The sequence below is a fragment of the Aquarana catesbeiana genome, linkage group LG09 (genome assembly GCF_042186555.1).
Source record: "Aquarana catesbeiana isolate 2022-GZ linkage group LG09, ASM4218655v1, whole genome shotgun sequence".
NCBI lineage: Eukaryota > Metazoa > Chordata > Amphibia > Anura > Ranidae > Aquarana > Aquarana catesbeiana.
The window spans coordinates 34,386,524-34,400,997 of NC_133332.1; the positions used below are offsets into that span (position 1 = coordinate 34,386,524).

General features: G+C 42.1%; 1 protein-coding gene across 1 annotated transcript in view; it reads left to right on the forward strand.

The window, feature by feature from the left end:
• The window catches only part of LOC141107492 (class I histocompatibility antigen, F10 alpha chain-like), a 152,663-nt gene that overhangs the window by 12,957 nt on the left and 125,232 nt on the right, over nucleotides 1-14,474 (forward strand). Inside the window, exon 2 of the mRNA XM_073598262.1 lies at nucleotides 7,370-7,630. Coding sequence (XP_073454363.1) covers nucleotides 7,370-7,630 — 261 coding nt within the window. The remainder of the gene's footprint in view (nucleotides 1-7,369; nucleotides 7,631-14,474) is intronic.

Here is a 14,474-nt window from a genome sequence, read left to right on the forward strand (position 1 = left end):
TCCTTAGGCTCGATTCACATCTATGCATGTTGCTTTTGAGCGTTTCTGCAGTGTTTTTTGCGGTGCTTGCCGTGTTTTTGAGCAGCACTTTTACAGCGTTTTTGCCGCGTTTTGCGGGTTTTTTTAAAAGTTTTTTATACTGTATACAGTGCAAAAAAACCCAGTCAAAACACGTCAAAAACGCCGCAAAAATGCTGTAAAAACGCTGTACTTGCTTTTTGATGCTGGTCCATTGAATTCTATTACATGCAAAATGCTGCATTTTGCATGAAAAAAAGTCACTGACCCTTTCCAAAAACGCAGAGGTACAAAAATTCATTGATGTGAACATGTTCCATAGGAACTGATGTTAAAAAGTTCCCATGCATTCCTGCAAAATGCATCAAAAAACGCATTAGTGTGAATGGAGCCTTAGGCAGTTTGCTTTTGATCATTTCTGCAGTGCGTTTTGCGTTTTTGCACACGCAATTTTACTACCATTTTTCAGCAATTTGTGTTTTGCCTTTTTTTGATGATTTTTTCGCCCAATTTTTTTGTTGGGTAGATTCAAAAACGCAAATCGCCGCAAAAACGCACTGATTGCTTTTCTTCAGCTTTTCCATTGTCTATTAAACTAAAAAAGAAAAAAATTTAAAAAGGTGCCTGACCCATTCCGAAAACGCAGTGGTTGAAAATAGCATAGATGTGAACATGTTCCAGAGGAAACCATGTTCAATGGACTGTAGTTCGTTTCTGCAAAAAACGCACAGGTGTGAACCGAGCCAGTGTCCCCGGCGAGGATGGCTGGAAAAGAATGTACTGCAATGCGATCTGCATTACATTGCATTATATTCAGTGGAGCACAGGAGAGACTCAGAATCGCTGCAAACGCGCTGTAAGATCCCTGCAAAAACAGACTACATGCTTTTCTGCAGCTTCCCCCCTTAAAGTTTATTGAAGCAAAAAAAGCACCGTTTTGTGTTTAAAAAAAGTCGCTGACTCTTTCCAATATACACAACGGCTGAAAAAAGCAGAGATGTGAACGTGTCCCATAGGAATCCATGTTAAAGTGGAGTTCCGCCTAAACAAAAGACATTTAAAGTCAAAATATGGACACTTGCCTTTCCAGGACGCCCGCAATGTCCTCACCTGAAGCCGATCCGTCCCCTCAGCTTTGGGTGGAGGCGCCGGCATCTTCAGTAAGGGAATCAGGAAGTGAACATTGCGGCTTCACAGCCTGGTCCCCTACTGCGTATGCGCGAGTCACGCTGCACGTTCTTAGTGGTCCCTGCTGTCTTCTGGGTCCTGTGTGTGTCGAAGGAGGGGCCGGACATGGCGTAGATCACCGCAGATACTGCAACGATCTATCGACGGAAGTGGGTGCACATACCTGTACTAGACAGTTATCTGCTCCCCCCTCCCCCCTGAAAGGTGCCAAATGTGACACCAGAGGGGGGGAGGAATCCAGACAGCGGTAGTTTCATTTTTGGGTGGAACTCCGCTTTAAATGAACTGTAATGTGCTTCTGCAAAAAGCACCAAAAATGCATAGGTGTGAACCAGGCCTTAGACCCTGGATGTCTCATGAAAGATAACCTGTCACCAAACAATTATCACACAGGGGGACTTTTTGTTCCCTATTTGATAGAGTTGCACAATTCTGGCTAAAATGAGAATCGCGATTCTTTTTTTTGCTTAGAATAAAGATCATGATTCTCGAGGTGTAACATCTTCTTTCACATTATACAAAAAAATTGGGCTAACTTTACTGTTTAGTTTTTTTTTTAAATGAATTAAAGTGTATTTTTTTTAAAAAGAATTTGCGTTTGAAAAACCGCTGCGCAAATACAATGTGACATAAAATATTGCAACAACCACCATTTTATTCTCTAAGGTCTCTGCTAAAAAAAATATATATATCATGTTTGGGTGCTCCAAGTAATTTTCTAGCAGAAAATAATGATTTTTACTTGTAAGCAACAAATGACAAAAAAGGTTTGGTCTTTAAAGCGGAGTTCCACCCTAAAAAAAAAAATTACATTTAGAGCCCTTTCACACTGGAGCAGGGGCGGCGTCGGCGGTAAAGCGCCGCTATTATTAGCAGCGTTTTACCGTCGGTATGCGGCTGCTAGCGGGGCGGTTTTACCCCTCACTAGCGGCCGAGAAAGGGTTAAATACCACCGCAAAGCGCCTCTGCAGAGGCGCTTTGCCGGCGGTATAGCCGCGCCGTCCCATTGATTTCAATGGGCAGGAGCGGTAAAGGAGCGGTATACACACCTCTCCTTCACCGCTCCGAAGATGCTGCTGGCAGGACTTTTTTTGCCGTCCTGCCAGCGCATCGCTCCAGTGTGCAAGCCTTAGGGGCTTTCACACTGGAATGAAAGCAGCGGCACTTTCGGGTCGGTTTGCAGGCGCTATTATTAGCGCAATAGCGCCTGCAAACCGCCCCAGTGTGAAAGGGCTCTTAAATACTCCTTTTACCCTAGAAAAAAATCATTTGGAGGAATTTTTTTTTATACTTACCAGAAAGGGCCTGTTGCTATGTAGTTCTGGTAATCTGCCACTTACTGGTCCACGGAGCTCCTCGAGACTTCCTCCCTCGCCTGTGCTCCTGGGAAATGATGATAAATAATTTCCCAGGAGTCTGTGGGCAGTACTGTGCTTGGCGCTACGGCTGCCGTTGAATCGCGCATGTGCGAGATTGAAAGGTGCATACTGGTTAACCAGCATGCACCTCTCCCAAGGTATTCCAGGAAGCAATCTAGATTGGGCTTCACATGCCCACATTAAGGGTGGAAATGGGCACAAACGGGGGCATAAAGGATACAAGTAAGATAATTATATTCTTTAAAAAGCGAACTTGATCATTGGATTGTCTTTTTTAAATTTAATTGCAATAATGCTAGGATGCAAAAAAGAAAATAAATTGTATTTTTTTCGCTGGAACTTCGCTTTAAATAGTTAAACTTCTTTCATTTACATGCTGAAGTTCTTTCTTTTGATAAAAGAATGAAAAGATACTTTGTTTCTACTTATTCAGGTGTTGTAATAAAACTTGGCAGGCTGCCTGGATTTTTTTCCAGCTGTGAGAACTCTCTGCACTTGTTAGAAAGATCGTGACATGCTGTTTTGAAGATTCGGAAGGGAAAAAGATCGTGATTTTGATTCTTAACGATTAATCGTGCCGCTCTACTATGTGATGAAAAAAAAAAGAAGGCTTGACATGTTGGGCATCTATTTACTTGGTGCAACCTCCTCTTTTAGATCTGACCAAAAAATTGGTTAATTAATTGTTTGTGTGCCCTAAAATTAACGAATGTATTTCTTTACTGAAAGTTTGTGCTTCCAAGATCTTTGTGGTAATATTGCATGACACAAAAAATTGGAACTACCGCTCTTTTATTCTCTGGGGTGTCTGATTTCAGAAAATATATCATGTTTTGGGGTTTTATGTAATCTTCAGGGCTAAAATATTTTTTTTAAGCAAAAAAAAAATGCTAAATTGACTCTGGCAGCGAAAAGGTTAAATATGAAAATGCAAAGCAAAACATATTAAACAATACATAAAAAAACATTGTAAATATTTGTTCTTCTTTTATAAGTGATCACATACCCTCTGTTCTTGGCTGCATAAGAAATGGAGGTGGAGACTGCAAAGGGGGTGTGTCAGCAGGAATCAGAGAAAGAGCAGCACACTGATCTTCCCTGTGAAGTCTGACTATTGGAGGATAGGCAAGCTCTTCTCCCAGCACAGCAAGAAAACTGACCACACTGGGTCTATTTGCATCTATGCCTAATGTGGTCAGTTTGAAATGGTAAAGCAGGGGGACTAGCAGGGGCACTGGGTATTTCACACAGAGGAAGGAATACAAAGAGAACAGGAGACTTTCTAACACAAGTATATGTTACAACCAACATGTATCAGGAATATGAAATTTTGGGTTCACACTCTAAAAGTCCCTTCTATTGGTCTCGGCCTCCAATTCTCCAAATTCCTTTTTCATTGCTGTGATGTGACTTCCTGTTGGAGGGAAGTTACATTCATTCTTCATGGCTCCCTGTATGTAGGAACACAGCCACCCTCTCTTGCTTTCTCCTGGGAGTAACTTGGGACTATGGGATGTGTAGTGTACATAGAGCAGTACACATGACTGCAACTAATGTGCAATGCTTCGTCTTAGGCCCCATACACATGAGACGCCGGTGCAAACTCTGCTGAACACATGTTTTTAAAAGCTGAAACCGGCGTTTAGAAATGCCCATTTTGCCGCATTTGCATGCCGCAGTTAACCACGTTTAGCGGCCTTTTACCGCATTTGCGTCTAGAAGCGTTTAGTTAAGATAACATGAAGACCCTCCTCAAGCTCAAAAAACAGTATGATTTAACTCTTTCAGCCATTTTGTGAGACCAGAGTGAGTAGCAGCAGCTGAGAGAGCAGCAGTGTACTTGTATTTAGCATGTCATTTGCCACGTCACCTGCCACAAGTTGCGGATTGTCACTTGCCACGTCACCTGCCACAACTTGGATTGTCATTTGCCATGTCACCTGCCACAAGTTGTGGATTATCCACTTGCCACGTCATCTGCCACAAGTTGTGAATTGTCCACTTGCCACGTCACCTGCCACAAGTTGTGGATTGTCCACTTGCTACGTCACTTGCTGCGTCACTTGCCACAAGTTGCCACGTCACCTGCCACTAGTTGGATTGTCATTTGCCATGTCACCAGCCACAAGTTGTGGATTGTCCACTTGCCACGTCACTTGCTGCGTCACCTGCCATGTCACTTGCCACATCACCTGCCAAGTCACTTGCCACAAGTTGCCACGTCACCTGCCACAAGTTGGATTGTCATTTGCCATGTCACCTGCCACAAGTTGTGGATTGTCCACTTGCCACGTCACTTGCCACAAGTTGCCACGTCACTTGCCACGTCACCTGCCACAAGTTGTGAATTGTCCACTTGCCATGTCACTTGCCATGTCACCTGCCACAAGTTGTGGATTGTCCACTTGCTTCGTCACTTGCTGCGTCACCTGCCATGTCACTTGCCACATCACCTGCCAAGTCACTTGCCACAAGTTGCCACGTCACCTGCCACAAGTTGGATTGTCATTTGCCATGTCACCTGCCACAAGTTGTGGATTGTCCACTTGCCACGTCACTTGCCACAAGTTGCCACGTCACTTGCCACGTCACCTGCCACAAGTTGTGAATTGTCCACTTGCCATGTCACTTGCCATGTCACCTGCCACAAGTTGTGGATTGTCCACCTGCCATGTCACTTGCCACATCACCTGCCACAATTTGCCACGTCACTTGCCACGTCACCTGCCACAAGTTGGATTGTCATTTGCCATGTCACCTGCCACAAATTGTGGATTGTCCACTTGCCACGTAATCTGCCACAAGTTGTGGCTTGTCCACTTGCCACATCACCTGCCACAAGTTGCTTGTTCAAATCTAACAACATATGGGTCAAATTCCAATTATACTTCGGATAACAGCAATGCTAGTGGTGTATTGGATTGGATGAAGGACTCATTAGGGTATATAAATTGGTCTATGAATCATTGCAAGCAATTACAATTGTTTAAAATATTTTTTTAATGGTTTTTCATCATTTGCCATCATTTTTGAGATTTTTAATTCAAAAAAAATAGGGCACCTTTAAAACGTTTATAAACGCAAACGCGCCTAAACGCAGTACCGGCGTTTAGCCACGTTTAGCGTCTGAAATGTGGAAAACTTTTGCGTCTGAACCCATTTTTTTGCTTCTGGAAAAACGAGGTTAAACGCAACTACCTAAAAACGCCAAAAAATGAGACTGTGTACATGGACACATAGGATAACATTGGATGGGTTCAGGGGCAGCTGAAAAAAGTGTCCAACTGCCTCTGAATGTCCGTTTAACAGCGTCTCGTGTACATGGGGTCTTAGGCTTCATGTACTCTGCTGCTTGTAAACAGACGTTCAGAGGCAGTTGGATGCTTTTTTCAGCTGCCCCTGAACTCATCCAATGTTATCCTATGTGTCCATGTACACAGGTTAGTTTAATGTCATTTTTAGGCAGTTGAGTTTAGAGGCCTTTTTTGAAAAGCAAAAAAATGAGTTCAGACGCCGAATTTAGAGGCGTTTCAAGGGCCAAACACTTCTAAACGCGGTAACTCGCATTTTGTTTACAGGCGTTTTTCGTTTTTGGCTATTTTGAAAGAATATACATGTATATTTTTTTTTAAACGCGGCTAAATTCTGCATGTAAATGCAGCAAAATGAATATTTTAAATGTGGGTTACTATCTGTCAAGTTAAATCGTTCAGGAGAGGTTGTAAAAACATCCCGTGTACATTAACCACTTCAGCTTCGGAAGATTTTACCCCCTTCCTGACCAGAGCACTTTTTTGCGATTCGGCACTGCGTCGTTTTAACTGACAATTGCGCGGTCGTGCGACATTGCACCCAAACAAAATTGACGTCCTTTTTTCCCACAAATAGAGCTTTATTTTGGTGGTATTTGATCACCTCTGTGGTTTTTATTTTTTGCGCTATAAAAAAAATAGCCACCATTTTGAAAAAAACACAATATTTTTTACATTTTGCTATAAAAAATATCCCCAAAAAATATATAAAAATACTATTTTTTTTCTTCAGTTTAGGCCGATACGTATTCTTCTACATATTTTTGGTAAAAAAAAACAATAAGCATTTATTGATTGGTTTGCACAAAAATTATAGCGTCTACAAAATAGGGGATAGATTTATAGCATTTTTATTATTATTTTTTACTAGTAATGGCGGTGACCGTCGGCCACGAGCATCGGCACCCCGCTGTGCAGCGGACACGTGCGCCTGCTATCCCGACCCTGCGAGCCAACGTATAGCTACAACAGCTCACACAGGGGAGCCAACCTTCCACAGTATAACTGCAGCGGTTGGTCAGGAAGGGGTTAAGCCTAAACATTTAGAAGTGAGAGGGAAAGGGAGAGGTTTGAGAGCTCAGTGAGGGAATTATATAGAGGAAAGAATCACAATAAGAAATGTATTTCTAATGATGGCAGTGATTGTGATTTGTAATGTCAGGCCTAGTGTAGTCTGTATACATATTATCAGAAATCTCTACCTGCAGTGGGTGTCCTGGATATGTGTTGGGATTTGTATTTCCTCTGCCATGTTGAATTTGCCCCAAACTGAATATATACAATGCTGTGTAATGTAAAACATTCTATAAGGGTTATTGTTGCTATGTGCAGTAACCCATGGCAACCAATCCGTTTTCACTTTACAGATGCCAGGTGACACAGAGATGAAATCTGATTGGTTACTATGGACTAATATTACATTCAGAACTTTACTTTTTTCTTCAATGAATATTTTTCATTTTTCTCTATCAGACAGTCACTCTATGCGGTATTATCACACTGGAGTCTCCTCTCCGGGATCCGGACTCCCTGTGTATTCTCTGGTCGGATATCTGGATGATAAGGAGATAGAGAATTATAACAGTGACACCCGGCAGTATCTTCCCAAGACTGAATGGATGAAGAAAGTGGGATCTGATTACTGGGAGAGATACACACAACGGGAACAAACTACAGAGCCTGTTTACAAGAACAATATACAGACATTGATGAGACGATACAATCAGACTGGAGGTGAGAGAATTCTTACATTTCTATTTATTACACCGAATACAAACATTGATAAAAATGTATAAAAAGTTATCAGAAAACACAATGGGGTTGACATAGTAAAAGTCTGGGGACTGTTTACTTTACAGACTGAATGTTTAGTAAGTATAATAAATATGGTGAAGATGTGATCACTCCAGTCATTGAATCCAATGTGAAGGCAATAAATATTGTTTATTTCCTTTGCACATGATTTGGTGTTTAAAATGAAAAACATGAATCATTATTATTATTGTCCAGTATGTAATATTCTCTGCAAAATCAATGTAATTGCCGTAATCTCATATAAAAAGCTAAAGTTGGAGAGATAACATTAATGGTGATCTTCAGAGAAATGTAATATCTCAGTGCTGTTCATCCCACCGCTGGAGAGATGTGACCAGTTTTAGGAGTCCTGCAAAGACAATAATGATCTGAGTTGATTAGATAAGTATTTTTTATCCTCAGAGTCCCGTATGTGGTCCTCTAAGACCAGATTTGGATGGTCCTGTATTTAGAAGATTACCGGGGAAAAGTCTGGTATTTAGTATGTACACTGACAACTAACATTGTATGTGAGCTCCAGTGATTCATATCATGAAATCAGAAGATACTATAAAGATGACCACTGTGCAGAAAGTGTGCAAGATTCTTTTCTTAGGATGAGGCTTAGTTATCCAGAATGTACACCCACTGGATGAACATTGTTACCCCACAAATTGTAGACAGAACTGGTGGCAGGTTATGGTCACATGGCGCTTTGCAAGCAATGATGTCACACTTGAGTGATATCATTGGAATTTTCATTGGGTGGGTGGAGCAGGCTGGTTGAAAGTTCCCTTTTCTGAGTCCTGATTGGTGGATCAAGTGAAATAGGAGCCAGAAAATAAAATGTTGGTGGGTCTAAAGATAACTGCAGTGTAACCATATAAACTGAATAACGTAGTGTTTCTAGTTACACAAAACCTACCTATAGGCAAGGTAGACTAGAATGCACATCAGTTGGGGGCGCCGCCAGTGGTGTAGTGTGGGGGGGCAGGTGGGACTACCGCCCCAGGTGCAAAATTTAGAGGAGCGCTGTCCTGAGTGTGGGCCATCTAGTACAGGGCAAAAGGCCCCTTGTTATTGTGGAAAAGTTCAAGTTCGGTGGCAGCAGCAAACAGCAGCGTCCTTGGGGTGCGGGTGGCTGGGCATCCATCTTCACATGGTGGGTGTTTAGCGAGGGACGGAGGGCAGATAGGCCTGAGACCCGGGGACTCGGGAGAAGAGCTTCTCAGCTTTCTCCTTGACCTCGTCCCCTGACCCCCAAAAAGGCAAGAAGTAGCAGGCGCAGCATACTCTGCACTTCCAGACTCCTCAAACTTCCTCTCTAATGTGAGGCCCAGAGGACAAGCTGACTAGGGGCCCAGAGAACGGGTGGGAGGCGCAGGCTGCAAGGGAGCCGCTGGAAGGATCAAAGCACCCCCGGATCAAGGTGACAGACTAGCATGGAAGGTACCGTACAACGGTCACCATACAGAGACTTATCTGCAGACAGACTGGGACAATGGGACAGAGAAGGGACTGCAGATGGGGACAGGGCTAGGGGTCTCTCTCATCCCCCTCACTAACCTCCCTCTCTTTCAGCCCCCTCCCTCTCTCTCAGCCCTCCTCTCTCTCTCAGCCCCCTTCCTCTTTCACCCCCTCTTTCAACCCCCCTCTCTCTCTCAGCCCCCTCCCTAATTCAACCCCCTCTTTCAGCCACCCCTCTCTCTCATCCCTCCCTCTCTCTTCCCTTTCTCTCTCAGCCCCCCTCTCTCTCTCTCACCCTCTTCCTCTCTCAGCCTACTCTATTTCAGCCCGCTCTCTCTCTCTCTCTATCTCTCAGCCCCCTTCCCTCTTTTAGTCCCCCCTCTCTCACCCCCTTCCTCTCTCTCTCAGCCCCCCTCTCTCTCTTAGCCCCCTTCCCTCTTTCAGCCCCCCCAGCCCCCCTGTCTCTCTCTCAGCCCTCCCCTCTCAACCCCCCTGTCTATATACTACCCTAACCTGTCCATATACTACCCTGCACTGTCCATATACTACCCTAGGCTGTCTATTTACTATCCTAGCCTGTCCATATACCTGCGGACCTCGGATAACATGAGGAACGAGCTGGTGCCACCACTATTTGTCTTCAAGCTGGGTCCAGAGGCACAGGTGAAGGCCTGCGGACCACGGCTGAAGAAATAGGTGGTAAGGGGCCGCAAAAATCTCCAGGTGCGGAGCCAAGGGGGTGCGGCAAAATGAGAAAGAATAATGAAATATGTGGCGCAAATTAAAATGTAGAACAAATAAACTAATACGACCATAAACGTGTAGTTCATGACAGTACTTCAATATGACATCAAAACATTCAAAAAGGTAAATCCAATATCTCATAAAGTGCATAAAATGAAAAAAATAAAGTGCATAGTCCAACTAGTTCAGTAAGGCTCCAATATAAAAGGAGCTAATCTTCATATGCCAGTTTATGCAAAAAAAATAAAGTGCATGTGCAAAAATGATGTTTGATCAGTTTCGAATTCCTCCAATCATCAACACAATCCGTGGTGCGCAACACAATTCCCCCAGCCTCTCACCTCTAATAAAGACCCCCACGGGTCAATTTAAGCCTGGAATCTGGAAACGGATGCAATACAGCAATCGATCGACCTCCAACGATTGTCACGGCACTAGTGGATCACTGAAAGATGGCTTCAGGCTTGGCAAATGTGGTGAGGACATGCAATACAAAGGGATGGCTCCATTGTGCGGTATTTCCAACACAATTTTATTAAAATACACAGTAGTAACTTACAGTTAAAAATCTCGATTTCAGCTAGCAACAGAGTACTTCCGGTCTCGGCCGCGACCGGAAGTGACGACACCTGGCTCCTCCCTGACGCGTTGCGTCACTGCTCATGTGACTTCATCAAAGGGTGATGGAGTCAGGTGTCTGGTGTCTATTTATATGGTCCATTCCATTATCAAAGCAGCTGGCTATGCGATTAATCTATCTTAATTAAATCTTTAATAAAACATTGCATCCAAGTGTGAATAATATATTAAATAAACCTTCTGCTAAGGAATCCTAAATTCGAATATGAAAATGATGATTGATAAAAATTTAAAATAGCCTATATAAAATTATCATAGGACAGCGCCATCTGGTGGTGATTGGTCATAAGACCTAAAAAACGTAAAAAAGCACAGGTGACATCTAGTGGTGGAAATATATTACATCATTCCTAAAGCACAATTCATATAACAACCTCCATAATACTTCAATGCGATATGCACTATATATACCGTATTTATCGGCGTATAACACGCACAGGCGTATAACACGCACCTTCATTTTAAGAGGGGAATTTCAGGGAAAAAAACTTAAATTTTAAATAAGGAACTTTGAAGCAAAATAAGGGTCAGTGCCCATCTGCAGCCTCACAAGTGCCATCAATGCAGCCTGATCAGTCCACATCAATGCAGCCTGATCAATGCCCATCTGGAGCCTCACAAGTGCCATCAATGCAGCCTCATCAGTCCACTTCAATGCAGCCTCACAATCGCCATCAATGCAGCAGCCTCACCATTGCCATCAATGCAGCAGCCTCACCATTGCCATCAGTGCAGCCTGATCGATGCCCATCTGCAGCCTAGAGGGGACAGGGAGGAAGGTGGGATGAGCGCCGACAGATTACATACAGTGAGAATCCCCTATGATAGACAGAACAGTGGTCCAATGGCGGCCCAGGAGATGGGACTTCCTATTACAGAGGCCGCCAAGTAAACAGGAGATTCTCACTGTATTTAATCTGACGGCGCTCGTCCCAACCCCCTCTCTGTCCCCTCCGAGGGAGCTAAAATTGAAGTATTGGCGTATAACACGCACACGCTATTTGCACAAGATTTTCTTGGTAAAAAAGTGAGTGTTATACGCCAATAAATACAGTAACTCACATATACTGACATCTTGTGGATAACTGGTAATAGGCAATTATAAAATTTGATGGTATATAATAATTACCTCAGTGTATAGAGAATAGAGAGGAAATATAAACGTACGTAAGCAAATTATTTTAACCCTATAATGTCCGCATACAATCAATAATAAAAAGAAAGACATAGCAGCAAAAGGGAAGGAAAAAAAGGGGATACCAGACTAATAATTAGAAATAAAGCAGTTGAGATTGAATTCAATGTTATGTCCTAATGGAGTCAAAGTACATATTTCATGTATCCATCTGGACTCTAATTGGCTAATTTTGATCACCTTATTGTCTCCTCTCCAGTGGGGTTTATATTATATATTATATAGAAGAAAGAAGATTAATTACTTTGACCTATTTCAAGCCTGTGGACAGGAATAGTTATTTGCCTTTGGATAGCTGCCATTATACACCTTGGTTGGACAACATACCAAAGGGTTAATTAATCAGAATAAGATGAAACTGTACAACAAAAGAGACGTTCCTTAAACAGGCGGAAATAATCAGAGAGAGATTTGTACAAAAAGGCTACTGTCCGGAAGTTATGGATGAAAGAATAAGAGATGTGGCTGCATTGGATAGAGGGAAGCTGATACAGGATACAGTGAAAAATACAGAAAATAACTCTATCACTTGTGATGGACTACAATATCCAACATAAACAAATCAAAAGAATTGTCAGAAAATATTGGAACATTATTAAAGCAGACCGCCATCTCGGAGCTATTCTCCCTGAGAAGCCCCGATTTACGTATCGGAGAGCTCCGACCCTCAGAGATCGTCTAGCGAAAAATGTGCTTGATCCCCCCCCACCAGGTATAACCTTTCCTTTTTTATAGGGGAAAGGCTATTACCCCTGCAGAAGTTGTTGCACTTGTTGTCACACTAAAGAAAGTAAGAAAAAGAAATCCAGTTTTACTTCTACTGTAACCACAAAAGAATGTCGAACTGAGGGGGTGGTCTATTTGTTAGAATGCCTGTGCCGGATCCAATATATTGGCAGAACGAAAAGGAAGCTCTGGAAAAGACTGAGGGAGCATGTCCAAAATATAAAAAAGGGCTTTGTAAAACATAGTCTGTCAAAACATTACGCAGAATTCCACAATAAAGATCCCTCATCTTTATTGGTATGTGGCACTGAAAAATATAAACCCCACTGGAGTCTGGTATCCCTTTTTTCCTTCCCTTTTGTCCTTCTTTTTATTATTGATTGTATGCGGACATTATAGGATTAAAATGATTCGCTTACTTACATTTATATTTCCTCTCTATTCTCTATACACTGAGGTAATTATTATATACCATCAAATTTTATAATTGCCTATTACCAGTTATCCACAAGATGTCAGTATATGTGAGTTATATATTGTGTGTATCGCATTGAAGTATTATGGAGGTTGTTATATGAATTGTGCGAATGATGTAATATTTTTCCACCACTAGATGTCTCCTGTGCTGTTTTAGGTTTTTTAGGTCTTATGACCAATCACCACCAGATGGCGCTGTCCTATGGTGATTTTATATAGGCTATTTTAACTTTTTATCAATCATCATTTTTATATTCGAATTTAGGATTCCTTAGTAGAAGGTTTATTTAATATATTATTCACACTTGGATGCAATGTTTTATTAAAGATTTAATTAAGATAGATTAATCGCATAGCCAGCTGCTTTGATAATGGAACGGACCATATAAATAGACACCAGACACCTGACTCCATCACCCTTTGATGAAGTCACGTGAGCAGTGACGCAACGCGTCAGAGAGGAGCCAGGTGTTGCCACTTCCGGTCGCGGCCGAGACCGAAAGTACTCTATTGCTAGCTGAAATCAAGATTTTTAACTGTAAGTTACTACCGTGTGTTATAATAAAATTGTGTTGGAAATACTGCACAATGGAGCCATCCTTTTGTATTGCATGTCTTTACTACATTTGCCAAGGCTGAAGCCATCTTTCAGTGATCCGCTAGTGCCGTGACGATCGTTGGAGGTCGATCGATTGCTGTATTGCATCCGTTTCCAGATTGCAGGCTTGATTTGACCCGTAGGGGTCTTTATTAGAGGTGAGAGGCTGAGGGAATTGTGTGGCGCACCACGGATTGTGTTGATGATTGGAGGAATTTGAAACCAATCAAACATTATTTTTGCACATGCACTTTTTTTTTTTGCATGAACTGTTATATGAAGATTAGCTCCTTTTATATTGGAGCCTTATTGCACTTGTTGGACTATGTACTTTATTTTTTTCACTTTATGAGATATTGGATTTACCTTTTTGCACTGCTATATAATTGTTTCCAATCATTGTGAATGTTTTGATATCATGTTGAAGTACTGTCCCGAGCTACACGTTTATGGTATACACGTTTATGATATACACGTTTATGGTGGTATTAGTTATATTTATTTATTTGTTCTACATTTTAGTTAACATCACATATTTCATATATCTTTATCATTATTTCTGTGTGGCAACACTTTCATATGTTGGTGGCTTCTCACATCTTTTAATTCATTTTATTCAGTCTACTTTGGTTTTGCGCATTAGTTCCCCCCTCCTTTGCGGCAAAATGAGGTTTCGCCCAGGGTGTCAAAAATCCTTGCACCAGCCCTGCAGAAATCACACCACCACCTTATGTGAAACAAATGTTCATTTATCTAGACACAGTCTGTTAGTGTAAGAGCAATCTCCAGAGTAAAAGTCCCCTCGTAGCAAACCACAAGGTTTTCATCAGCAAATCAATCTTCATAACAATCCATGTCTTTTAAAACACAATTGGAACCAATTAAATAATCAATTCCTCCCAGCGCACATGTATCAATATCTCCAGAGCCGCTACTAT